Below are 27,957 nucleotides of genomic sequence, written 5' to 3'. Positions count from 1 at the left end.
ATTAGTTGATTTGGTTTAGAAATTTGGTCTGTTTATATTAAAAAATAAAACCGAAGAATCCTCAAAATAGCGAGTGTTTCCAGCTGAAGAAAGTGAGTAAAATTCATCAAGCAGCTCCCTCTGAGGAATATTTTAACATATCTCTTGGTTCAAGCATAAAGTAGGTAGCATGAAAGTGTGGAAAAATAGCCAAGAGAGAACTGACAACATCTCAAAGAATACAAATGTATTTTCCATTTCAATATATCATCTAAAATAATATCTGTTTTCTTGGTTTCTCTTCCATCATGTTGCCCATTATTTGTTAACCCTTTGTCCCAGTAGCTCTGAAGAAAAGTTATTGATTGTGGTGGCTCACATCTGGACACGGAATTAAGAAATTATTACAAAAGCGAAAGCTTCTAGAATATTTACTTGGTGCACTTGCTGAAAAGCCTGCTGCTGCCTCCCTGAAAGATTATTTTATTAGTAGAATAGAAAGAAATGAGAGACTGAAATATAAAGCCCTTTGTTATTCTAGGCCTAAAAGACCACTTCTGTGGTCAACCCAAGAAGCAGCTGTGAGGAAACAGCACAGAGCACTTCCTTGGCAAAGAAGTTACCACACTAGGAAACAGTAGAGAAAGCTGAAAATTATTGTAGGGTGCCAGTAACTCTCAAAATCTCTTGCTTGCCGTGTTCACCTTTGAAAATTTTCTCCTTAGGACTGCAGTAAACATCTGTGATGGCTTTGGTTTTCCAATCCCTTTGAATTGATGTGTGGACATCTAGCAAGTAGAATGGTTTAGCCAAACTCAGACCCTTCTGCCAGCTCTAAACACCATGTGGTTCCATGGTGAGCCAGTTCAGGGGACTGATGTGGCTAGCATCTTTTTTTTTCTTCAGTTAGTTTTCAGCCAACTCAGTTCTTTGATCCAGCTTTTCATATCCTCACACAGTACAGGGTGCTGTCATGATGTGGAAAGGACTAAATCAAAGAGGTCATGCTTACACTGGTTTCAAATGGTGGTGAAATGCGGTCTAAGATCCTAATCCATAGCAGAGGTGCTAATAGAAAATTATATTAGAGCCTCAATTTATTAATAATTTGTAAATCATTGCTAGTTAAACTAAATAGTATTCAGCAGGAAAATGTAATGAATGTTAAGAAAGCACGTAGAAAGGAGGGAGCTCTCCAAAGAAAGTAAATTAACAGGAGAAACTAAGAATTATCAGAAACAAGAAGGCAATGATAAAAAAGAAAAGTTAGAGAGTAGAATTTATGACAACAGGAGGAAAAAAGACTTGGTTTATCTTAATTTAGAGGCAGTCAGGAAAAGTATACACTTGCGCATTTATTTGTTGGTTTTATTATGTTGTAATATAAAATAGAATGAAGAAAGTGTGTGTCAACCATTGCCTCAGCTGCTCTGCTTGAGCATTGTGCTTTAACTATCCCTCCACTGGAGCAGAATGATTATCTAACTTAGTCTGGGAAGAACCTCTGAAGCTTGTGTATTCCAACCTCCCTGTACAAGCTGGTCCAAGTACAGCAGGTGGCCCAGATCCAAGTCCAGCCAAGGTTTGAATAGCTCTGGGGAGGGTAGTTTCACAACCTCTTCCCATATCTGACCACCTTCATAGTGAATTTTTTTTTTCTTTGTATCTCCGTGAAGTTTCCTGTCTTCCAACGCATGTCTGTTGTGTCTCATCCTTCCCTTGTGAACCTCTGACTAGAGCCTGGCTCTGTCTTCTCTTTAGCCTTGTGCTAGATGGCTGAAGACAGAAGTAAATTCCATCCTAAGCCTTCTCTTTTACTGTTTGGATTTGCTAATTGTTCAGTAGTGTACAATATTTTTAACATCTCTGTAATCAGAGGACTTGAGAACTGCCTGCTAAGACCAACACACAAGTTGTACAGTGTACAAATGTGGCCGTATCAAAAATGCCATATGCTTGCTAGGGCAGCTCCTGCTTGTTAAACTGTTTTGCAGTGAACTGTGTTCAGGTTTAGTATGGATCCACTTGGTTTTGACCCATAATGAATCATGGGTTGCGTGCTTTTCTGATTTCTTTCTGTCTCTGGAGATACAATAACTCACAACTCTTCTAGTGATTTCCTACCAATCCTTAGAGAGGTGAATAAATCAGGCAAAGCTGAAGAAGTCTGTGTAGGTTGTTAGTGGAATGCTTTGGTGCTTTCAGTTTAAATGTGTCTCCCTTTATCTGCTCTTATGAGATAAAGTTAGATGAATGTATTCTGACATTTCTACCATCCACAATCATGCTTACATCTTAAGAAAAATAAAGTTTGCATGAGAATTTCTTACCAATACTCAAATTTTTGCTTTATCCTCATTGGGTAGAAGTGATGTAGTATTTGGCTTAGGCTTCAGATAACATAGGGGAGATATCTTGGAAAGAATGCTGCAGCGAGGTTGTCACTGTCACAAGAGATAAGGGGGGAGACTATTAAGCAGAAAATACTTATGTAGACACTTCCTCACAGAAACTTTAAGTCCTTTGGAAAACCGTGAAGCTGTGCTGAAGAGGTGAAAGTCTGGTTCCTGTTCTCTGGATCATGTGTGGACTGAATTAAGCTGGTGTCAAATTAAAAAAAAATGAAAGCACTCCTGGCAGTAGAGACTAAAGCTCTCCCATCCTCACTGCTCACTGCCTGCTCTCAGCTCCCTTTGCCCTTCTCTGCTGTTAATCTCTCGCATTCCTGGCTGCATGAAGATCCACTGCTGGGGATGGAAAGAGAGTCTTTCTCTTTCTTTCTGCTTGTGTTTTCCTTGCCTTGTGACAGCATGTCCTGTGGTGTTTTCCTGGGATCAGTCTCCCTGTATTGCACAGAGGAGTGAACAGGCTGTGGGTTTAACAGAACCATCTTCTGGTCCAGCTTTCTTACTTCATACGCAGGCAGATAAATAGCAACCTCTTCCATTATTTATGTTTGTTTATTTGGGGTGGGAGATGGGTGGATTTCATTATTTTGCAAAGTGTGCACCTTTCTGTGCTTTTACACTAGTTTGATATAAGTAAGATTAGATGCTCAATCTGAAATGTGTCCATTGCTATTACAGACAATAATATAAGAACTGGGGTTGATGTGGAAAGATTCTGCTGTGTTTTCCGGGTGGAGTATTTATTTTCTGGGCATCTTGTTAATCTGATTGTTTGGTATTGTGTTTCTCTCTCTCTACTTTTCTTTTTTTCCCCCTATAGGCCCTAGATGGGTTCTTCTTCGTAGTGAACCCAGAAGGTAATGTCGTGTTTGTTTCTGAGAATGTGACACAGTACCTGAGGTACAACCAAGAAGAGCTGATGAACACAAGCATATATAGCATCCTGCATGTAGGGGACCACAATGAATTTGTCAAAATCCTGCTGCCAAAATCTTTAGGTATATAACTTTTCCTCATATCATATCATTACTTATTTAACTTTGATTTTATAAGTCAATGTTTCAATAACTGAAGTTAATGTCCTTCTATTACTTACAGTTCCATCATATACACTATATATTTTTAATGTATATATAGACTATGAATTATTAATATTATTCTCAAAAGCATCCTCCACTCTTTTCAAATTTTTCTTTGTTAAAATTGCTCTTAGTAACTCATGTTAGCTGATACTTTTTAATGGATCTCCAGGGTGAATCACTAAAAGACAGCATTAGCTATGTGAACTCTCTGTTAGTTCTCTGTCTAGGCTGTTTTTTCCAAGAATGGCCCAGGAAAGGGGGAATATAAAAGAAAAACCGGCAACCTCCTTATACTAGGATTTTTATTTCCATGTTTTTATTCTTAGCAGTATTTACGCTTATCTTTCAAAACCTGTTTTTGTTAGTTGCAGCCATTTTTTGATTCATATTGATATTAGTTTTAATGTGATTGTATTTCAGAGGAGGTGAAAAGAAGGAGAAAGTCAATACTGGGTGCCTCACTTACCTACAGCAGTTTTTAAAGTATTACGCAATTCACTGTAGCATTTTATTAGTGTACTTACATACCCTGAAGAAGCAAAAATGTAAATGGCTAAACTCAATATATTACTGCCTTTATTGCATTTTATGACTCAAGAGGGCAAGGGAAGAGTATTTTAAATATGACCCTGCTATTTCCTTACGTCGTGCTACATTAATTCGCTCCAACTAATGTCCAGTGCCTATATATGTGCATCTAAGGATTTTGTTTCTTTTTTTTACTTGTCTTAAGCACTGTGTTAGGCCTTTATTTTATCCATCACTCCACCCGGGTCATTCTCATCCCTCCGGTCTTTCCCATTGTAGCAGAGACTGTGTGTTTCAGTGTATTCCCTATTGTATTGCTTCCTGTTTTTATAAATACATATTAGTTCCTTTTCTTTCCCTTTCTAATCTGGACGCAGATTTTTGTACAGTGCAGACATCTCTTTTGTATTAATAACTTTTAAGTTCACTGGAAAGATCCTACATACTGCCTTATTTTTTCCAGACTTACAAATTAACTTGATCTATACAGTACTGTATAACTTTTACATGCACCAATATTTGGACTTTTATCCTGCTTTTCTACTATGTCATTTTAAGTCATTTGAAAAAAGCATGATAGCTGAACAAATTAGCAGGGCTCTTAAAATCTGATAATTTTGTAAATCACTTTGTTATGTGCTGGTTTGGGCTTTAATATTAAAATTAGATTGTTGTTGTTAAATGAGCTTGTTTCTCGACCAGTTTGCAAAGCACCTTGATTAATTTCCTGTGGATAAGCAGCAGAAATGCCTGCTACCAGGTTTATCTCACTATGTGATCTTTGCTTTTGCTCAGTGAATGGGGGATCTTGGTCTGGTGACACTCCTAGGCGTAATAGCCATACCTTTACTTGTCGGATGCTGGTAAAACCTCTTGCTGATTCTGAAGAAGGCCATGATAACCAGGAAGCACATCAGAAATATGAAACTATGCAGTGCTTTGCTGTTTCTCAACCAAATTCCTTCAAGGAGGATGGTGAAGGTAATTACCACTTTAAATTTGTGTTATTGAAGTTTCGGGGCAATTGATAAAGTGAACTCTAAGTCCTGAAAAAATGGAGAAATTAAAAGGTTTTTTTCCTTTTTCCTTTAACTGTAGAAAGATACTTTCATCTTGGCTATGAGTGTATACACTTGCATGCACCTACTCGTTAAACCAGTATAGTTGAAATTGAGAGAAACTGTTTACCTTAAAAAAGATATCCTAGTTTTATATTGCTTCAGTTTTAAGAAGAATGTAGCTGACTGGGAAGAAAGTTTTGAAGGGCAATTTTTTGAATTCTTAGAATTTGAAGACAGTCGTGGTTTACCATTTCCTTTACCATTTACTACTTCAGCAGGTAAATTTCCTCAGATTGTTTTATAAGTATTCAGGTAAGTACAAATGGTTATTTTGAAACTGCTTTCTCAGAGACAGCAAGCGTTTGGGGCATGTTTAAGAAATGTGGCTTAGAAGGTTCGAAATGGTGAGTGTTGAAGAAATGTGCTCTTTGTGCCTGCAGTGTATTCTTGTTTATTAATTATCTCCGGAACGGTTGAGCTACTACAGGTATATGCAAAACATGTGCCAATACTTATCGGTTGTGCTGGAGTCCTTGATAATTTTTCTTCAAAAAGAGAAAACAAACCCACCTTTTTTGTTTTGTTCAATGTTGTAGGAAATAACGAAGATATAAACTCACTGAGTTTTGTATATCTTTTTATTGGTACAAGACCTATTTTTTGGTTCAAATGGATTTAAGGAACTTTTAAAAAATATTTCTGAAGTCTTTGTGTAAACAAAAGTCTTCCCCTTCTATAAAAAAATAAACATTTTTCTTTCAGATTTGCAGTCTTGCTTGATTTGTGTTGCAAGAAGAGCGCCAATGAAGGAAAGACCACTTCTTCATTCATCAGAGAGCTTTACTACACGCCAGGATCTACAAGGTATTTTGAAACACGAGTAGGAGTTTTTAATTTTAATTTCTTTTCCTCAATGGGGAAATTGCTGTAACAAGTGTTTTCTAATGTATCTAATACCAGGCAAAATAACTTCACTGGACACAAGTACCATGCGAGCAGCCATGAAACCTGGCTGGGAGGATTTGGTGAGAAGATGCATTCAGAGGTTCCATTTACAGCACGAGGGAGAAATATCTTTTGCCAAGAGGCATCACCAGGAAGGTTAGGTTTCATATTTTTAGCACTTTCTATATTTAAACTGTTTGTCATTTGTATCTCTTGGTTGTTGTTCTCTTTGTTATGTTTACATGGAACAGTCAAGAACTAGTGACAGTCCCCTTCTCAAGCTGATTTACCTGACACACTGATGGCTCTCTGTACAGATGTTGCACCTTTCACCCTTTTTGCTTTAGCCTGCTTGTTATAACTGTGCCACCTTGGAATGTGCTTTAAAGCTTCAAAATGCCAGTTATTTTGGAATGAAAGACCCTTGCATGTTGCCCAATGAAATATTCACTGCCCATCATTCTTCAGAACCTCAACTCACACATTGCAGATCATTGACCTATATTCCTTTTCTCTACAAAAATGGACATTTACCGCCACGTTTCCCTGTGAGAAACACTCAGTGTGAATTGCCAAAGCTGCAGCGCTTGTGCTGTTTGCAAACCTGCATTGTTGCACTGTATCTAGCTGATAAGTGTTATAGAATATAGCACAAGCACATCTACTTAGTCAAGATTATGGCAGGTAAGATGTAGGAGAATACTGCACTGTGAAAGGTTCCCCATGAGGTTTCTGTAGCAGTGACTGGATGGGGATTTTTGATAAAACCCTTATACTGCTAATTCTAGTAGCATAGATCCAAATTAGTAAAAACAAATGACCCTTTCTAGTCCATGGGAAAGTAATTTCAAAACCAGTGGGGAAGAACTGGAACATTTCCAGTGCAGGAGCATCATTCTTTGGGTTCATGTTTGTAGAACAGGGTTTACAGCCAGCCTGTAACAAATAGTTACTATGGTCATTAAGCAGCAGGCATGCCGTCTTGGAACCAAATTGTAACTGAAATATCAAATTATTCCACCAAATACACACAAAAAAAGAGCTTTAGTCATGAGGCATTAGTTAAATAGTCTTTAATATGTTCTGCTTTCATGAAACTTTAAGGTGGCGTTTTAGGAATGTGGAGGCGCAGAAATACTGTGGTGTTTTAGATAACACTTTTTGGGGTATATACAGTAGAAGTGCTAAGAGTTCACAGCCTTATGCTGTGATTTCAGACAGAACTGAAGAGGGTAGTATGCAGTTAAAGTTACACCAGGGGTTTAGAGAGCAGTTTCAGGTAAGAACCCACCTGTGCCAAAGGTCACTTAGGAGTATCTGCTATGGCACTTGTTACTTCAGTCCTCTTCAAGTTGTTCCTGACCAAATTAGCAGCTCCTACACCTAGTGCCAAGGTTTGATTGAGTCCTCTCTAAGCTATCTGTGAAGTGATGAAAATACATGTGCTTTGGAATTTACACTGTATCATTTTGCAGGAGAGGCTTAGGGTCGTGGTATAAGCTGTACAATTAGTCTAAATGAGAAGGCTCTTTTCTTGTGGAACTGAAGAGAGTGAGTGACAAGAGGGGGAGGAAAAACCTCTGGAATTGCTTTATTGCAAAGGATACAGCACTGGGGAGGACTAATGGCTGAAATGTTTCCCTCCCCTGCCCTGCAGTGTAGAGAAGAAAAACAAGGCATATCTTGGGCCATAGCATCTTTGTGCTTGACTGAGAAACTCTTTGCATTTTTTAAGTCGTTATAGTTTGAGAATAGAAGCAGAGAAAGTAATGGTCTCCTACGAGTAATCCGGTGTTACAACGTGAAAAAAAAATGCAGAATTAGCTTGATAAACAATAAAAAAACATGCTTTGAAATTAAATGTCAGTATAAAATGCAGAATATATGGTAAGTTTTTATTGGCCACAGTCAGAAAAACAGCATTTCCTCAAGAGGAATACGGAAACATTCTTGTTTGCTTAAAGAATTGGTTTGGAAAATGATTTAAGTAGAGATTTCACTTGTATCCTGTTGGCATTGAGTACTGGAATTTCCTGATGTGGTATATGCTAAAGTTAAGAGCTTTGGACCTTCTGGTGCCCAAAGGTTAAACTGAAACAATGACATACCTAACAGTGAAATTTTGCTTTGTATTGTTTCACAGTTGTAGGTTTTTGTTTTTCTTTACGTTTTTACTCTGAAAGAAACCCTTCTGGTTGTTTAAATTGTGCTTCCTGTTTTCTCAGTGCCTAAATAATACTTTGAAATCTTGCAGAACAATATATAACAGTGGGGGACAGGGAAGGAAAGCAATCATACCTAGTCTTGCAAGGCTGAAAATGTGGTAGCTCTATAGATGAGACAAATAAAGACCATCCTTGGAAAATCATGTAATTTCATTACAGCAGGAAATACTGAAAGACAAGCAATGAAATGAAGATCAGATTATACTGTTAATTAAAAAAAAAAAAAATAAAAAAACCACAGAAAATGTATATGTATGAAAAAAATAGGAAATTAAAAGTATTTGTAGAGGTTGAATTTCTTGAAGTTCAGATTTACACTGAAAACTTAAAGAGCTGCAAAATATGTACAGTGAAGTAAACACCAAACCTGAAATGCAGTCAACACTGGGAAAGGGTAACACAGCCCAAATTTTAGCTTAGGTAATTGTATTTGTCATTTTTTTGAGTTGTATATCTTTGTTATTTGTTCTTTAGAAAGTAAAACTTACTCATTTTAGTTGTTCTTATTTCCAGTTGTTCCCATGTAAGAGATTTATGTACTTTTTTTAATTAAAGATGTATTAAAAGTAATCGTTACAAGACAGTTTAAGCAGGCAATATGGAGGAAAAGATACAGGCTGTTGGAAACATGATCTAAAAACTAAAGACATTTATATTAATCATCACGGTATAGATGATACAGATGAAAAAAAGTATGAGGAACAAAAGGAATTAGACACATATTTGATGAAGAGTGAAATGGATATTCAAGAACTTCCTGTTTACTCCTGAAATACACTGTATTTCATAGTAACTTCCTGTTATTGCTGTCACTCCATATAGATTTTTCTTTTAATCACCCTACAGTATGTGGGATCCTTTATTTTATGTGCATTGCAACTATTTATTTTCAAAAGTGGGGGGTTTTCTCCTTATTTAAGTAGCACAGTATCTATGATATCAGCGCTGATGGATTTAGAACATCAGATGCTGAGCAGCTAAGCTACCTGTACTACAGTTTCTCATTAATTTAATTCTGTTATTTTGCTTGCTTGCAGTGCTGAGGCAGGGACTAGCTTTTAGTCCTGTTTATCGGTTTTCCTTGTCGGATGGCACTATCGCTTCTGCCCAAACGAAGAGCAAGCTCATCCGTTCTCAGACGACTAATGAACCTCAGCTTGTAGTCTCCTTTCATATGCTTCACAGGTAATCCTGGCCACTTTGCTACATCCACACTCTGCAAAGAGACATGGGAAGTACAAGGTTGCATAAGATTTTGAAATCAATGCTTGCAGCAGGAAAAGGCTGTAAGATTATTTCAGGATTTAAAAATGGCATGCTAGATTTTCACATTAAGATCTTCCATTAAACATACATAATTTCCTTTCATGTCGCGTTCTTAATTTCAGTATTTTAATTTCCTGTATTTTGCATAATAGACACAAGAAACTTTCCAAATATAATTAAATCTAGAAAACTTTGAAGGATTAAATTTCTGTAGTTCACAGTCTGTCATACCTTGGTGCTGGGTCTTCTTAAAAGTATACGTTATAATTACTAGGACCTTGATTCTCTTCATTCCTTGTCTTTTCTGGTGCTTGGAGCAGTGGCTTTCACATGTCCAATCCTGAGAAATGCCACCACTATTAGTTTTGGTTTTTTTAAAAAGCACAGTCAATAATATGTTAAAGTCAAGGATGTGTATCAGAACTTCAACATACAATTTTTATTAAGTCACTGTGTGTCCTATTTGTGTTAGATGTGTTGGCTGATTATAATTACAATGCTGTTTTCCTTGAATCCTCATAATCTTTTTTTTTTTTCTGAGAAGAATAAAACAGTGCTTTTACAGAAATTGTAGATTTGCAAATTGACATGACCAAAAGCTGTCTGAAATTTTTTTTCTTTGGATTTCTGAATGTACCTAGTATTTCATGAAGTGCTAAATTTTAAATTAAGGAAGGACCATTAAATTAAAAATGGCACTTGCATATATTCTTGCCTCTTTTTTTTTTTTTAGCAGAATGCTGGTACTATTGTATTTGTAATAAGGTTTTAAAAATCCGCCTCTCTTTTTATAGTTCGTGTTGTTCACCTTTGCCTTTATATGTAAGGTAACAAATACAGAATAACAAGGGTCATTACTCTGTGTTCTTCAGTTTTTTCACTTCTCATGCTTTATCAAAATGTGAAGGTTTATCTGCACTTACTTAATCTGTGCAAGTAGGAGTGGTTTTCGTCTCATGGAAAATGCATATTAGGAATGTTCCCTGAGTATTTGTTTTTAGAAGTTCAGAGTTGATTTGACTTTTGTCAAAACCTCTTTTTTTTTCTTCCTTATCTACTTGACTGTGTCTCTTCTGTAGCTTTTAGTATTTGAGAATGTGTTCTAATTTTTCTGAATTAGGTTTTAACACAGAAGTAAAAAGTATATTGCATCTTCCTATAAACTAATTAAAATCTACTGAGGAAAAGAGAAGTGACCTTCAGGTGTTCTCACAAGAGCTTTTTCTCGGGGGGGGGGAGGTCTCTTTCTCCTCTGTTTCCTCTGTCTTACAGCCTGTGTCTCTAACATACGAGTTTCAGCTCACGTGTGTGTGGTTTGGGGTTTTTTTCCTTCTTCCCTTTTCCTAAATGCCTGTGCAAGACTAGATTGCTAACAGACTGTTCTCATTCTAAAGCAGTATCCAGTAGTTCCCTTGGCTCACATGCTGTTTTGGAGCAGTATTGAAATACTCTGGCAGTGTAGAAATGTGACTTTTTCAACTTTCTTTTCACTATGAACTTGGTGGGCAAATAGCCCACTCCAGCCTTGTGGTGGGGCTATCTCACAGAAATTTAAAACTCTCCAGCAAACAGCTGCCCACAGCTGTCTTGTAAAACATGTATTTGTTGGGTCATATGTTTCAGATGAGATTTTTGTCAGTTCTAGAAGTTAGCTCTTGTCAAATTGTAGAGTAAAGATACATTAAAGGGAGAGGGTTTGAAATTGTAACCTATCTGCATTTCTAATGACTGTCATTTAAATGAAGTATTTTTTTTTCTTCTCTTCCACTGATTTGTTAATGAGGTTCTGAAAAAACATACTGTTAATGTTCTGCCATGTTGAGAGTTGCATATCACTTTTTTCAAATTGTTGATTTGGTTTTGACTGTAGGGGTTTGGTGTTATTTTAAAGCAAGGTTTGGGATTTTACTTCTTTTTCTGTAAAGTAATTGCAGCTTGGCCACTGTCATTTTAGCTAACAGGCTGTTTTTCTTCCCCTTGCCACACAGAGAGCAGAATGTCTGTGGAATGAATCAGGATTTGACTGGACAAGGAATGGGGAAGATATTGAACCCAATTAGTTCCAGCAGCCCTGCCCATCAGGCCATGTGCAGTGGGAACCCAGGTCAGGATATGACCATCAGTAGCAATATAAATTTTGCCATAAATGGCCCAAAGGAACAAATGGGCATGCCAGCAGGCAGGTTTGGTGGTTCAGGGGGAATGAACCATGTGTCAAGCATACAAGCATCCACTCCTCAGGGTAGTAACTATGCACTAAAAATGAATAGCCCCTCACAAAGCAGCCCTGGCATGAACCCAGGGCAGCCAAACTCTATGCTTTCCCCAAGGCATCGTGTGAGCCCTGGAGTGGCAGGAAGTCCTCGCATCCCACCCAGTCAGTTCTCCCCTGCAGGAAGCTTACATTCACCTGTGGGAGTCTGCAGCAGCACAGGAAATAGCCATAACTACACCAACAGTTCCCTGAACGCACTTCAGGCCCTCAGCGAGGGCCATGGCGTTTCTCTAGGATCGTCGTTGGCTTCACCTGACCTAAAAATGGGAAATTTACAAAATTCCCCTGTGAACATGAATCCTCCGCAGCTGAGCAAGATGGGAAGCCTGGACTCTAAAGACTGCTTTGGAATATACGGGGAGCAATCGGAAGGTACAACTGGACAAGCAGAGAGCAGCTGCCATTCAGGAGAACAGAAAGATAACAGCGATAGCAACATGCCGGTTGTCAGTGGCGAGAGACCTGATGGACAAAATAAACTGCACGACGGAAAAAGCCAGACAAAGCTCTTACAATTGCTGACCACCAAATCAGATCAGATGGAGCCTTCACCTTTGTCCAGTACCATGGGAGACATTAGCAAGGACTCCACGGGAGGGTTGCCTGGGTCTGGTTCAGCACATGGAACCTCGCTCAAGGAGAAGCATAAAATTTTGCACAGACTATTGCAGGACAGTAGTTCTCCTGTAGATTTGGCCAAGCTCACAGCAGAGGCCACAGGCAAAGAACTGAATCAGGAGTCCAGTAGCACAGCTCCTGGTTCAGAGGTGACTGTTAAACAGGAGCCAGCGAGTCCTAAGAAGAATAATAATGCACTACTTCGCTACTTGCTAGATAAAGATGATACTAAAGATATTGGTTTACCAGACATACCCCCAAAACTGGAGCGGTTGGACAGTAAGACAGACCCTTCCGGTAGCACAAAGTTAATAGCTATGAGGACAGAAAAAGAAGAGATAAGCTTTGAGCCTAATGAACAGGTAAGCTAATCTTTGCATTATGTGTGAATGACATGTTCTAGACCTGCGTTTCTACCATCTAACTTCTTCTAAGAGTAGTATCTTGGCACTTCAGGAAACTATTATCTGTCTTTTGAAATCCGGTCTTCACTCAGTTTTCCGATTGGTGTTACTAGGTTGTGATCATCACTCTGTCTAAAAGCACAGACTCTGCCTGGGAGGAGATGGATAACGCAGGCAACCTTTCCCAGATGGTAGTCAGGCAAAGAGAAAATACTCATGACTGTTGGTTAGTGCTCACTAATTGACAGCTTTTCCCACAGGCCGATGTTGAACTGCTGTGTGCTAAATAGGTCCTTGACCTGGCCCAGCATAGCAGCTACACATCTCCTGTGGAAAACAGGTTTGTGCTGAAGAATAGGACTGATACCAGCTTTGCTTTATTGGTCTTTGTGCTACACTTGACCTGCAAATTAAAATCAGAGCAAATAGACTTCTGTGCCAGTTGGGAGGATTCGTTCTCTTTTTTTTTTTTCCTTAAAAAGTCTTTATATTCAACCCAAGTTCCTGTGGATGATTAATCATTCAGTACAGAGATCACGTCTCCCTGTGCAAGATTACCTGCATTTATTTTGCTTTCAGAATTTCTTCACATTCTGTGCAAGATTACTTGTTGGTCTACTGCCCAACCTACTAATAAACTGTGTGTTGTTAGGACCTATGCTACAAAGTGTTATTTCACTGGCTTTCATGCAGAATTCACTTTTAAAAAACACCAGGTTCACATCACCCAGAATGCTCCAGTTTTCAGAGCTTTGCAAGAAAAGGGACGCAGCAAAAGCAATTTGCTACTTCAGTATGTTTATTTTATTTATAAAATGGGTAATTACAATATCAATTTTAATATAAGGCATTTTCTGGGGAGGTTATAACTAGCTGGAGTTAATGATCCTTAGATTTGTCCTGCACTATCAACTCTCACAGCTGGTCATTAATCCCCAGGCAGCCCTGTGCATGAAACCTTAGTTTGTAAATCATGATCAGATCATACACTGTGCAAACGTTCATGGTTCTCATTCACAGCCATATCCTTCATTATTAAAATATTGGATTTAAAAATATTGCATATTTTTAATGTGCGGACTAGGTTTGAGCTTGTTTGTTTTTATGACTCTATTGTAATTATTTATTGTGTGTATATAAAGACATCGTTTTTTATATTTTCTATATTGTATTTTGAGGCTGAGGAGGGATAGACAACATGTTCTTAGCCCTAAGTCACAGCACTGGATTATTATTTTTTTACTTGCCCTTTCGGCAGTCTGTAACTAGTAGACAGTTCTTTCATCAGTGGTTATAACCACAAAACATAGAGGCCAAACACACCACTACAGTGTGGATGCAGCATTGTTAAAATGTCAGTTATCCAGGCTATTCCTAAGGTTGCTTCTTCTGTTTCAACAGAATTTGACAGCTACTGCCATTATGTAGGAGCAGTTCCCATGCTTTAGGGGAAACCAAGCCAAATTACACTAATTTCTGCAGGGATTTATCCTCAAGCCTGGATGTTAGTTTAGTTTTGAAAAGAAGCTGCTATTTTGTAGTGTCTGTAGAGGTGGGGCTTAGATTCTCTGTGAGAACTTATGCTTCATTAGGCTAGAAAAACACAGATATCAAGAAATTCACAGCTAAACTGGCAAAAATTGACTATTTTAAAATTATCTGATAGATTTCAATTTTTAGTTCAGATCCTTAACATTGACTAGATTAAAGGCAGAGATCTTCAGTCCTTTGTATTAGGTACTGGACCAGAATGTAGAATTTGGTAATCACCAAAAAATTTATGTCCATCATCCACAGATCAAAATCATGGTCTTTAGATGGTTTATTAATAAGAATTAAATTTCTAAAAGAATATAAATATTCTCTTTTATGATCTCTGTGGAGTACACAGTGAACATCTTAGCTCGTGAACCCATTCTGAGAAAGCAAGTTTTGTCCCCTCTAGAAATTAGCTGTCTAGTCCAAGGTAGTCCTACGAGTTCCTTTTATCGTTGATGGAAAAATAGAGAGGTATTCCAGAATTTTTTTTGTCTTATCCTAATGTGTGTCTAAAATAGAGAAGGTAAGCTGCCCCTCAGTGATACTGCCATTGACAAGTGGTAGCACAGATGAAGAGCTTAAACTAGCTGCCTTACTTTCTGGTGACTAAAGATATGAAGTTGTCTCACCCTAAATGTAAACATGTAACTAATTATAAGACCAACTTTACAGAAAGAGACTTCAGTGTCTACAAGCACTGCCAAGCAGTTGAAAATCAGGTTCTCCAGAGTTATGAACTTCATGAAGTGAATAGTCTATTCATTGTTTTATTTTTAGATTTTATGTTCCTGAGGTCAGGGAGCGATTTGAGGGGGTTGAAGTATGGACTATGAGCGTATTGCCTTTTCTTAAAATTTGAAGACAGAGTTTGTCTCCCAGGACAGGGGAACCAGAGGTACAGAAAAGGTCCAGGAGTTGGGTTTATTCAGAAAACCATGAAGCTGTGCAGGAATTGTGATAAAGTGGTAAGGGCTTCCTCAGCCCCAAGGTAGAGAGGAGCCAGTCCCATCTCTGTGAGGGAAGACTGCTGGATAATGACAGAAGGGCTTTTGTTGCTCCCGTTGGTTGTAAACAGAGTTTTAAAACCTACTTAAAATGCAGTGAAACCTGGAGCTGAATAAACAGAAGTCCAGAGTGGAGCAGGAGAGGAAATGGTGGGGAATATAGAATAATGTAAGTGTTTAACTGTCTGAAGGCCAGGCCTTTAAACAAATAGCCACTTTACCCCAATTATGATATCACTGAAAATATTTAGCATCAAAAACTCTTCAGCTTTGGAAGATGGTCTCCTACAGGAAGTGGTCATTGCCTAAATTTAGATCAAAGCTGGAACTATTTAGTACAAGACCAGAACACAGATTCTTGTGCTAAATTCTTCCATCCTCCTGTGTCCTTCCCCCTCCTTCTTCCTTCCATATGTAAAAATTAGCCATGTGCTTGTGTTACCTATTTTGCAGGTTTATTTAAAACTTCTCCTCCCTGAGGAATGTTGTATTTTTAAGTAATTAGTCATTGGGGTGTGCAGTTTCTTTGGAAACTGCAGTAGACCAGCAGTGGGGTGGCCTCTGCAAGGGAGATGGGTGTGTTGGGAGGCAGCAGAGCCATTGCGTTTTCTCCTTTTACTTTTGGTGTGACTTTCTGAGCAGGAAATGCTTTGAAGTGCACCACTCTACTAAAAATAGCAGTCTTCTAGGTAGTGTGTTTAAACATACACTTCTGCAGGGAGCAGCAACTGACAGGAAGCCTTTCTCAAATGGCAGAGAATATTTCCAGCACTGTCGTACCTTTTTCCCTTCCTTGGTGGGATGATGGTTAACAAGCTTTATTAGGCTGATTGTTATTCAAGTTACAGCAGCTGTAGGGAAGAGTATGAAAGAGAGACCTGCTGAGGACGTTCAGTGGAGTTTTTCCTACAGCACCAACTGTAGCAGCGCTGTTGCTGTTGAGCACAAGTGCTCATACCACTGTTAAAAAGGGAAGAGTGTGTCCCTCAGCAGTAAGCCTGCCTTCTCCCACTCTCCCTGACAGCCCACTGGCTACTGTGTGGCTGCAAGATGGGACTTTACCCTGCACCTTCCCTATACACCACTGCTTGGGCTGTCCCTCATTGTGCTTCTGGCTGCAACCAGCACATGCTGCTGCTGGCCAGGAGCAGCCCATGTAGTGGTCAGGAGATGGTCAAGTGTGGGAAGGACCGGCTGACAGCTTCGAGGGGAAGGAGGGTGAAAGTGTAAGGGGACGTCAGAGAAACAGAATCTGATGAACAGCGTCAGATATTGCCTTGCTAAAGTAGCTTATTCTCTGAGAAATTACTTGGGGTAGTGTGGAATAAAATCCTAATCTTCACAAGTGTACTCTCCTCTTTTTTAGCCAGTAGACAATATAGACAACCTGTTTGACAGGGACTTCACAATGGAACAGTCTCCAGCAGTGCTGTTCCAGAAATTATATTAAGCATATACATTTTTGTCCTAAAACTCAGAAACTGTTCTGGAGTTCCTCACATACTTTATCAACTCTGCTTTGTGTGGAAACCATTATCTTCCCAAGGCTAGCATATTTTCTTTACACATGCCACTCATCTTCCAAAAACCTATTTCTGGTTTAATAGTCCAAAATCCATTAAGTTGATGAGGAACATTGGTTTCTTCCTGAAATTCTATCAAAACCTTAGAATAGGGATTCCATTTTCTGAATGTCTTTCAATTAGATTTCTGTTTTCAAAAGTTAGTCATAGAGTAGCCTGATAATATAATAGGATTTCTAGCCAATTTTATCTTTATTGCAGTTACCACAGAGAAAAATACCATATTGATTTCACTTCTAATTTCCTTTTCCCCTCTTTTTATAATCCTTTAATTTATCACTGGTTTGCATCAGGAATTTGGTTTTGTTTACCTCTTATGGTCAACTGCTCTGCCCATGCTTCAGAGGTAGCAGATGAGCTAACTTATGATTTATGTAAGGAAGGTATAGTTTGAAGTTGTGTCCCCACCAGAAGACATCCTGTTGTAAGTCTTTAGAATACAGGGTCTCAGTGCAAGCCAAGGGCATTGCCCATGGCAGGAAGGAGATTTTCAGAAAGTTGAGAATATTATCCAGTCCTTTACTATCCATGGAAGCTAGACTTTGACATAGCAACTTTTTGTAAACCAGACTTCCTGTTGAGGTGTAGCTGCCTTTCAGTAGAGCTAAAAAAATTCTGTAAGCACTTAACTTTATTCTATATTTCTCTACATGGTATAAAATAAGTACTTTTTCAAATGCAAAAATATTTCTAGGAATAATATGTCTTATGCTTCCTGGCATTTGGTGTCCAAGTTCTGTGGAGATTGTAGCAATTGCATTGCTTAGAGATATGAAAATTCATACACAAAAACTTTCTTGTGATGCTTAACACCTTATCAGGCTTTTTTTTTTTTCCCCAATTCATGACAAATAATTGTTTTGCAGGGAGGTTAGGGTGTACCTTCTATTTTTATAAAGTTCGATTTAGACCATTAACAAAATAAATATAGAATATAAATAAAAGAAAAATCCCATGAAACTAACCAAGTAAATATTTTAATGCTAGTTTCTGCACATATGGTGCCCTTTGAGGGTGACTCTGGAAAGACTTAGGCTAACGTCGTAGCTTGGTCTTACTTCTAAACCTATCTTGGAACTTCTGTATCAAAAATAATATTGATTTATGTTATGCAAAAAAAAGGGGGAAGGTTATGTATTTATGTTGTTGAAATACATCTGTTGTATTTGGCCTTTCTTTGCCACTTCCTGAAAGGAATTAAAAGCATCTTAGGGAGTGCTGTTTTCTGACACATTTGTATCAATATGTTCTTCGCTGGCATTGTTTTGGGTTTGGTTTGGGGTTGTTATTATTTTAACACCTAATGTTTAAACAACAAATTGCAGTAGCCAGAATGTTAAGAGAGGACAACACAAAATCTCTCACAAAACCAACCAAAAAAAAACCCTTACAACATATAAAACTTCCTTCACTATTGTCTCAGATATGTTTAATGAAGGCCATATGTCTTAATTCCCCCAAAGAGTACTGAATCATCCTTCTATAATTTATGATACTCAATATCAGTCTCTTCTACTGGCTCTTGCAGTCTTCTTGTACCAGATCTCCCATCACTCAAACTGCAGCTCCTATAAACATCACTCATGGCTGTCTCTTGGAGCACTTTTTTGAATCTGCTTATCACCTGTCCGTGCCATGATTTAGGCTTCACAGAATCACACTTGATTCCTCCTGGCTCAGCCTTTTTTGTCTATGTACTGTGTCCATCCAGCTGCTTGTAATTGCCTGGAAGGTAGTGGGATTTGTCAAAAACGGGTAATGTTGGACCAACCCTTTTACCTTTGGCAGGAGGGTAGCGGGCTTGTTGACATAAGAGAAGCAGTGTGTGCCATGTGCCTGGGTTTGAGTAAGGCTCTTTGGCCCTTTTTCTTCTAGCACTCTCATAAGCAGGTAACAGATGCATGGTCAAGAGGAATCTGCTGTGAGTGGGCAGGAAGCTGTTTGGAAATCCTTACACACACAGTAGTTATTGATGGATTCACTGTCAAAATGGAGATTCTGCAGGAGCTCGTGCAGCATCTAGAGCTTTTCAGTGTTTTAGTTATCCTAAATGACCTGATGGGAGAATAGAGCATATCCTTGGTAAAGATGCATGTGGTACTTGAATATCTGCAAGCACACTGGAGGACAGAATTCAAATTCAGCTGCAACAAGGAGATACAGAGAAAATATGTTAGAATATTCAGGGTGAATAAATGCTATTTATTATCAATAGTCAAGGATAAGGTTACAGATTTTTTTTTTAAAAAGGAGGGGACAACTGACTAGATAGGACTTTTTCAGAACTGTGTCTAGGAATCATGAGTTTGAGTCAGTGATGTCACGCAATTAAAAAAATTACAGCTTTTCTGGAATATGCCATCAAAGCATACCATGTGTAGAGTAAATTTTCTGCTTTACTCAGCATCTGTAAGGCTTCATTTTAAGTCCTGTTCCAGACATGGCTTCAGCCAAAGTGCGGATCAGCTGAAGGCAATCTGCAGGAGTAACAAGACTAATAAGCGGTCTAGAAAACAGTTTATATGCTGAAGATTCACAAAGTGAAGTTGTTTATTTATTTCAGCTTAAGACCAAAAGGGCATGTATTTTCAAACACAGAAAAATAAGAAAAAGAAAGGGGAGCACAATGTGTTTTCCAGATTCAAAATACAATTGGAAGGAAAGGCCTCCATTTCAGTGAGAGAGATTTTGCATTGAGACTGAGAAAAAAACTCACAAGAATAGTAAGGATGGCAGAGTGCTGAAACCAATTCCCCAGGGAAGCTGTGGATTTTTTGTCACTGGATGTTTTTAACAAGCTGCTGTATGAACTTCTGTAGGGAATGGCATACGCTGATCTTGCCTTCAGGTTTTAAATTTCCTCCAGTCCTCTAATTCTTTGATTTCCCACCATTTTGCCAATTACACCAGCCTCCAGATCACCCACATGATGCCTTTTAATGGAGTAAACTCCCTCCTTTTGCACCGTATACTCCAACCTGTAAAACTAGGAGATGATGTAGAAGGAGTAAAGGAGTAAATACCATGTTTATTTGCAGCCAGTCACCCAAAAAGGCATGTAGCAGTGTAACCTTGGGGCATTTTAGCTACCTTTGAATAAAATAACTGAGCTTCCCAGGAGCAGGTTAGATGTGGCAGCAGGACTTTTGTGCATACTGTACAATGTGCAGTGCTTCCTAGCTAGCCTGCTAGAGCCTCTGTAGTTAGTTTAAAACTATCTCAGGTATTTCTGCATTATCCTGTGATCTCTGCTGTGAGCTTGCTATCAATAAGTCAGAAGTTCATGATATGGGGAAGGACAAAAACCCAGGAAGAATTGTATTTCAGTTGTGCATGTTTGTGGTGTTATTTCTCAGTTCCTTGTCCTTCACAGCTAGCTGCTCACTCTGCCTCTCTTCCATCATTGCACATTTCCTAATGAAGATGCTGATTTTGAGTAGATATTTGTTATAAATAGTCATAATATGTTTCCTGTGCAGCTTGGTGGTAACTGAGTCTGGACTCTGTTGTTAATTATTACCCAAGTTTTACCCTATTCAAAGGTTTAGGGTTGGAGAATATAGCTGTGATGACTTCCACATTTCAGTCATAAAAGTATTCTAATTCTTAGAGTTTACAGACAGAGAAGCTGCCAGAAAAATACTTACAAAAATCAACATTTTTAAGAAAAACAAGCAGGTCGGTATTTATATTAGTATAGGACGAACTTAATTTTTCTTCCATCTTTATTTCATGATAATTTTCTAGTGAATTAAGTGTAACTAGATTTCTCTTTTCTTACTCTTCTCTTTTTTCAATTATTTCGGAAGTTGTGAGCGAAATCAATTCCAAATTCTAGTAACTATTTCTCAGGTTTTAATTTATTGAACTTCATTGAAACGTGTATTTCTTGCCAGTTAACTTATATAGAGTTATTCAGCGTTCAGGTTTTGAATGTGACAAAGAAAAAGCATGTGGGTAATTGTTTTAGCCATGAAGCAACTTTTCCATCATATGCTTTTAATCAAGTCATAAAGAGACTAGAAATATGACTGTGCTGAAAGGAATATTAGTTATACCTATGTAAACCCCCATCTTCAGCACTGTTGGATCTCTTCTCCTGCCAAAATTATTCCTGCTGTCAGCACCGATCACCGAGTGCACAGGGAGAGTCTCCCTGTTACCCGAGGTATGAACCATGTGGAATCATACATCTTGATGCTGGGTTCTTGAAGGGGTGCCAGTGCCACACTGGTCTCCCCACAAGCAAGGCAGACGAGCCCTGGGAAGCCTGCACAGTCCCCTTACAACAGCTTTGTGAGCTTCCTCCACATCGGGCATCTTGCCGGACGCATCCAAAACCAGTGCGGGTGTAACAGTTGCAGGCTGCCCGGCTTGGTGTGAGCAGGATGCCAACAGCAGGCGAGCAGCGATGTGTACTGTGGGTTTGTGCTTTCTTTTTTGCAGCCAGGCAGTGAATTGGATAACTTGGAAGAGATTCTGGATGACCTGCAGAACAGCCAGTTACCACAGCTTTTCCCAGATAGCCGCCCAGGCGTGCCAGCAGGCTCGGTCGACAAGCAAGCCATCATCAATGACCTCATGCAGCTCACCAGTGACAGCAGCCCTGGCGCGGCGGTGGCCACCCAGAAACCAGCAATGAGGATTTCACAGAGCAGTGAGTCCACTCCGCCTTCAACACACGTGTACACTAAGCTTGTGAACCCCCAGAGCAGGGGTCGAGGTGTCCCTGGGTCGGCTGGGGAGGAACCGGGTAGCTCCTTGTCCTGCGCTGGTGTTGCATGATGACACAGCGCCACCTGCGGTCGTCCCATTTCAAAACGCACGTGGAGGTTAAGTCTCATTCACACCAAGTTCACCCTGGAAGTCTGTGTCCTCTGAGGAATTCTAAGGGTACCTCCGAATAAAGTAAATGTCCACTGTTGTGGTTGTATCTGATGCTGCTGTTGTGAGGGCTTTGGCATGGAGAGTGGTTTTTTGTGATGCAGATCACTCCTTCCCGGCAGCTCTTGCAATAAAAGGGACAAGAGATGAATGAAGGAGTGTCTTCTTCTAAAACCACAAGATTAATAGAAGGACAGATGATAAAGAGGAATGTCCAAGTTTAATTTGAAATTGTGGCTTTTAATTGAGTCCCTTCCAGCTGACAGTTTTCCTTAATTTTATTAATTAGCTTACAAATCAGCATTGAAATGTTGGTTTACCACCATAGAATAATGGATAGCAAGCAAGACAGAAGTCTTATCAACTAATGTTGAATAAAGTGGCATAAAAAGCCACTACTTCATTTTTTGCTCCTGTTGGCTAGGGTGGCAGCATCTATTTACTTCCTTAGATGTAAACTGATTTCTTTTTTTGTAAAACTTTTTAGATAATATTTTTAGATATTCTGATAATATTAAAAAAACACCAGGCCACTTTCAAAGTAACCCAAATTACTTAGAAATGTTCAAATAAATATTAATATTCTGTTGGTAAATATTAGTGTTTAAATTCGTATTAAAGCCACTTCAGATCCTTAAATAATCACTTGTTATCAATGTTGCTCAGAGTAAGATGCTTGGATTTAATGTACTCATTTTTATTAGTATGGATGTACTAACAGCAGCAGCACAAAAGTCAGAAGAAAATCTCTGTGCATGTAAAGTCTTTAGTATATTCCTCCTGAAGCAAGGTCTGTTGGTTCCTTCCAATGGAGCCTTTTGGCTTTCTAGAGTTAACCTAGCTTTAAATCTGCTTTCAAAGCTACTGACAGTACAGTTAACAGTATGATTGTAAATGAGAGTGACTTGGTGGTTAGCAGCAGTTCTGTAAAAGCAGCATCCTGTTTCCCATCTATATTAAAACCCTAAAACCTTTTCCTCTGGCTCAGTCTTGTGTCTGTGCCTGATTTCCCTAGGAACTTCTACTTTGTTTTCAGTAGAAGAACATACAGAAAGCAGGTGCAGAGAAATAGTGAGGGGCTTCTCATATGCTCACAGAAAAGCAATGTAGAATGAATGTCAAATCATATACAATTCCAAAAGAGGTTTGGGGTTTTTTAATTATTTTTTTCTGAAGAAATAACCAGCTTTCATGTTACAGGTTTTACATGAAAATACTTTAAATATTTTTATCTGTTAAAAGAAAAAACTGCTAGATTTGCCAAATTTCTTGAGTCTGTTACATGGGAACAAGGAACCTCCTTCAGTCCCATCCTGACCACGAGCAGAATATGTGATCTAATCACCATCACAGTTCATCAGCTGTGTTGTTATTTTGTGCTGCATTTCCAACTTTCCTTTTGTAAGATCAGGGGGTGCTGGCAAAACCACACATATAACAACTTGCTCATCTATGTGATTTTTCAAACTTTTGGAACAAACTATTCTGAAACTGTCACTTAAGTTCATTTTTGGTTCAATCCTTAAACTTGATGATGCCCCTAATCTTGAGAAGGTCATTTTTGTTTCATGAGTAAGTTTTGTTTGCTTGTTTTAACAGACAGACAAGACAAAATTTTGATCTCATGGTTAAGAATTAGGTGTATGTGATGTGATGTGTTTCCTGTACACCCATATAGGCAAATTCACCTGCCAGAGAACTTAACACTAAAAAAAGAAATAAATATAATGAGTTCCTGCAGTCTGGTTTCATAAAATAAGAACAAAAGTCAGAGACCTTTGGAATAGAATGTTTCCGTACTTTTTAATAAGCTTACTAAACCTCATATAAGTTTCCAAATTCAAAAGTAGCGCTACTTCAGTCTGAAATAAGAAAGAAGTTTTTTAACTTCTTTGTAATGTGGTAAAATGCAGAAGTCGCTTTAAGGATGCTGTTAAATCAGAACCTCTACTAGGGGAAGCTATCAGGAAGTACTGCAAATAATAATTTCACAAAAGTGCGTAATTTACTTGTATGTGTTTTGTGAGTATGATTGGAAATGGAATCATAGCTACAAGGTCAGTGTTTGATTCATGTTTGAGAACTAGTTGTGCACGTATGAGATGCTTTTTGCATTGGAACATTGCCCAACGACTAGCTGAGCCAGATGCTTGCCAATCATAATCTGAACCTCACTTTTCTGAGGCAGTCTTCTTCACAGAGGCTGATTTTAAAAGCACAAACTAGAAGAAAATAGTTACATAAAGGTGACAGTAACCATCAAGGATGGTTCTGTTTTACCAGAATATTATTGTGGCACAGCTCTAATTCTGGACCAGTTATTTATTGTTGCTGAATCATGGAAATATTTATTTTCATTAATTAAAAAAAAATAAAAAAATAATTAAAAGGGATGTAGAAATGGGGCTGTGGGATCCAGTATAGACTCAATCTACCCTTAATTTTGATAACTTCTTCAGGGGCACAGCTTGTGCTGGAAAACACTCAAAACTGAGATAATTCCTAACAATCTGCCTCAGGATGAGATCTGCATGCAATTACAGTCCTACTAGGTATAAGATTAATTGGCAGTAGTATGCACATCACATAGGGGTGTATTTTGCTGTAGTGGCTCTTCTGTCAGTTAAATTGCATCATTTAAAGTTTTTTAAAATATACATCATATCTGGTTTGTGTTTAGTGTCAGAATGTTCCATTTTGAAATTTACATTAAAATGTCAAGAAGGGATGTTTCTCAGACGAATAGGAGTGGGTAAATTAAACGGCATTAAATAGCTCAGCCCAAGAGCTTTAATTGTGTCTGGGTTCTTTTTTTTTTTCTTTTTAACCTGTAAAGTTTCCATTTTGTAACTTTGCTTTTTTTCTTTGCTCCTCCTGTCTAGCTTTTAATAACCCACGAGCAGGGCAACTGGGCAGGTTATTACCAAACCAGAATTTACCACTTGACATTACACTGCAGAACCCAACAGGTGCAGGAACTTTCCCACCCATAAGAACGAGTAGCCCTTACTCAGTGATACCTCAGCCGGGTCTGATGGGCAGGAATGAAGGGATAATAGGAAGTCAAGGAACTTTAGGCAGCAATAGCACAGGTAAGATGACTTCCTTTTTTTTTCTTTTTTAATATACTTGAGTGACAGGCTATAGCATGTGTAGCTTAACGTTGGGGTTATTACAAGTACAGGTTATTACTTTCCAAAAAGTCTGGAAAAATCATGTTTCGTGGGATGATATGTATTGGCATATTTATTTTGAATTTCTGTGTCTGCGTATTTTTAGTCCTGCCCCTGTGCACTGCTTGTCACCTACCAGAAAACTTCTAGATGAACACAGTGTAATGGCAATTAGAGTCTGTTCACATAAATATTACAGATTCAGCTGAGGCTTAAATAGGTAAAAATCCAATCTTTCTGCCTCACAAAAACAAATGAACCACTGGTCTATAGAAATGGGTCTTTCAAAACAAAATTGTGGGCAATACTGTTGCCCTTACAATGTGTGTCTCTACAGAACTTGATTTTGCCATCAGTTATCCTGTATTTAATAGCCTTTGTTCTCATTTTCAATGAAAGAAATGCTAATGTTTTCATCATTTTCTGACGCATAACCTTTTTGAGAACCATCGGATGTTGTAGTTACAACATGTTAATAATGTACAGAGGTGTTGTAGCGTGTTTGACAAGAACGGTCTGGCTGGTGGACTTACTTCAACTAATGCGCAGTCTGAGACTGTGGAAGTGTGTGACAACAGCTATAAGAGCTCTGAGTAAATAAATGGGCATTGTAAGTCCTTTCAGATGGCTATTCAGTGTCAAATTTTTATATTTAGTTCACATCAGTTTTAAAAAAGGAATGCTGCCAGATAATGAAATAGCCTATTTAGGCAGTTCAACTTGTATTCTTTTAAGTGTCCTATTTCTTTCATATTCTGTATACATATTAGAGGATTTCATTCATCTTATGTATACAAATTAGAGAGTATTATTGTGTTCCTGCCTTGTTCTAGCACAACACGTATTTCAGCTCATAGAATATGTACACAAATAGAACAAACCTGAGGATGTAACACTAAAGCAAATTTTGTACAGCACACAAAACAGAGACCCTCTTCAGGCAGTTTTTCTCTTTGGTTATTTGTCACCAAGTAATTGAACTGATGTGTAATAATTATTTGTGTGGCTTTTAGTATTCATTTAAGGATATTGCAAAATGCAGCTGGAGAAACAAATCTGAACCAATAGTCCAATCTGAAATTAGTGTTTTACCTGCTCTCTTGACTGATTAAAATTGAAATGTATAAATACTACGAACGCCCATCTTTGGATTTTAGGGGGTTTTTGTGTTGGAGTTTGGCTGAGGTTTTTTGGCTACTGTCAGATTGTAGTATTCTATATATTCCAAGTGTAAATAAACTGTATCAGTTGTTTACAGTAGGTGTGGGAGGACTTCCCCTACAATAACGGTAATGAACTTCAGCATCTATCGGAAAGTTTCTGTGAGTAATTTCCCTGCACTGTACATCGGTGCGAGATTATCTGGGTGAACCTTGAAGCTAAGAAGGCTCCAGGTTCCAGATGAAGGAAGTCACCAAAAGATGTTTGCAGAATGTGAATTTATATACAGTCCTTCTAATTTGTAAGCATGTTTACGTTAACACATTGTTACTCAAGTCTCCATTCTCACTTAGCACTTGGAAAGTAAAGCAGTGACATACAAATCAGCAAACGTGATTCATTTCCTGAGGAAGGAAGTTAAGGCTATCCACACACCCTCAGCACCTGTTGCAGACTACATATGGGAACACTTACTCTGAACAGCATTTTGGAAATGATAAAGGGATCTTCCTCTTGTAAAATGTATAACAATCTCCAGTCCCTTGACTAAGTAGCATAAGGCACTGTTCTGTAGCTTTGCACGTCTGGATGGGTAGTTGTGGTACAATGTGATTTGAGTGAAACCAGTGCACTTTTGTTGCTGAAAATGCAGCTCATCAGGCAGCAGTAGTGCTAAAGCTGTTCTGAATCATGTGCTGGTACCTAAGTCTGTTTGGCTTTTGTGCAGGAATGATCGGTGGCAATGCCCCTCGACCTGCCATGACTTCTGGAGACTGGGGAAGCCAGGCTGCTGCTGTGAGGGTGAGCTGTGCACCCACAGCCAGCGCCATGAACAGGCCGGTGCAAGCAGGCATGATCCGCAACCCCACGGCCAGCATCCCTTTGAGACCCAGCAACCAGGCTGGCCCAAGGCAGATGCTTCCATCTCAGGTCATGAATATGGGTAAGTCAGGGCGTGTGTGGAGTCGTTTCTTTTTGGCATATGCTGGGTTGTTAAAGATGAAGCAGATTAAAAAAAAAAGAAAAAAAATACTTCAATTATAGGTTTGATGAGAACCATATTTCACAGTGAAAATTTCTTGTGGACGTGGGAAGGAAGGTGTCTAAAACACTACATTTTAATGCATGTGTTGAGATGGATAGTTCCTGCTACTCTATAACTCCACAGTGGTGTGGCAAAAGAAAGAGGATAAGAAGTAGCTCTTGTTTACTAAAGACTGTAGAGATTTTTTTAGAGGAAATGCTGTGAACGTTATAAGTGTTCCTGGTCACTTTTAAAGCAAGTACAATACAATACTGACACTGTATACTGTCTTTTTTTATACTTGGCTTATTAAGTTTTGCATCTATGATGTTGTATCTGCTATTTTATAATTTTGAACCACTTTCAGAGTTCTCATGTTTTCTCAAATTTTAAAAGCAAACTTTAACAAAAAAATAATGATGCTTCTAAGTGTAATGTTACTGAAGTCTTAATGTTTTTATTTGCTTTTACCATAACATAGATAATGGAAAGAATTAACATGAAAGTAGCTTCTTTTCAGAAGAGTTATATGGTTATTTTTTATTGACTAGGGCCATCTGAACTGGAGATGAACATAGGAGGACCTCAGTATAGCCAACAACAGGCACCTCCAAATCAGACTGCACCATGGCCAGACAGCATCTTGCCTATAGAACAGGCAACTTTTGGTAATCAGAACAGGTGAGTCTTGGTGTCACATCAGAACACAGAGATTTTTTACAGGCCTATATTTTATACACCACCTGGAAACAAAATTCTGCATAAAATATTCACCAAATGTACATCAATTTAATGCTT

General features: G+C 38.5%; 1 protein-coding gene across 9 annotated transcripts in view; it reads left to right on the top strand.

Annotated features, from left to right (window-relative positions):
• Window positions 1–27,957, top strand: part of NCOA2 (nuclear receptor coactivator 2) — a 185,948-nt gene that overhangs the window by 133,808 nt on the left and 24,183 nt on the right. For all 9 annotated transcript variants that reach the window (XM_027725418.2, XM_027725421.2, XM_027725424.2 and 6 more), the window contains 10 exons: window positions 3,208–3,385; window positions 4,793–4,978; window positions 5,821–5,922; window positions 6,019–6,159; window positions 9,266–9,413; window positions 11,483–12,749; window positions 21,364–21,574; window positions 24,684–24,893; window positions 26,863–27,078; window positions 27,711–27,840. In XM_027725418.2, the coding sequence (XP_027581219.1) occupies window positions 3,208–3,385; window positions 4,793–4,978; window positions 5,821–5,922; window positions 6,019–6,159; window positions 9,266–9,413; window positions 11,483–12,749; window positions 21,364–21,574; window positions 24,684–24,893; window positions 26,863–27,078; window positions 27,711–27,840 (2,789 nt within the window). The remainder of the gene's footprint in view (window positions 1–3,207; window positions 3,386–4,792; window positions 4,979–5,820; window positions 5,923–6,018; window positions 6,160–9,265; window positions 9,414–11,482; window positions 12,750–21,363; window positions 21,575–24,683; window positions 24,894–26,862; window positions 27,079–27,710; window positions 27,841–27,957) is intronic.

Source organism: Pipra filicauda, unplaced genomic scaffold (assembly GCF_003945595.2).
Source record: "Pipra filicauda isolate LSUMZ 115617 unplaced genomic scaffold, ASM394559v2 scaffold177_size2800117_pilon, whole genome shotgun sequence".
Taxonomy (NCBI): Eukaryota; Metazoa; Chordata; class Aves; order Passeriformes; family Pipridae; genus Pipra; species Pipra filicauda.
Note: the sequence above shows the minus strand (reverse complement) of the source record. Positions and strands in the feature narration are given on the sequence as shown.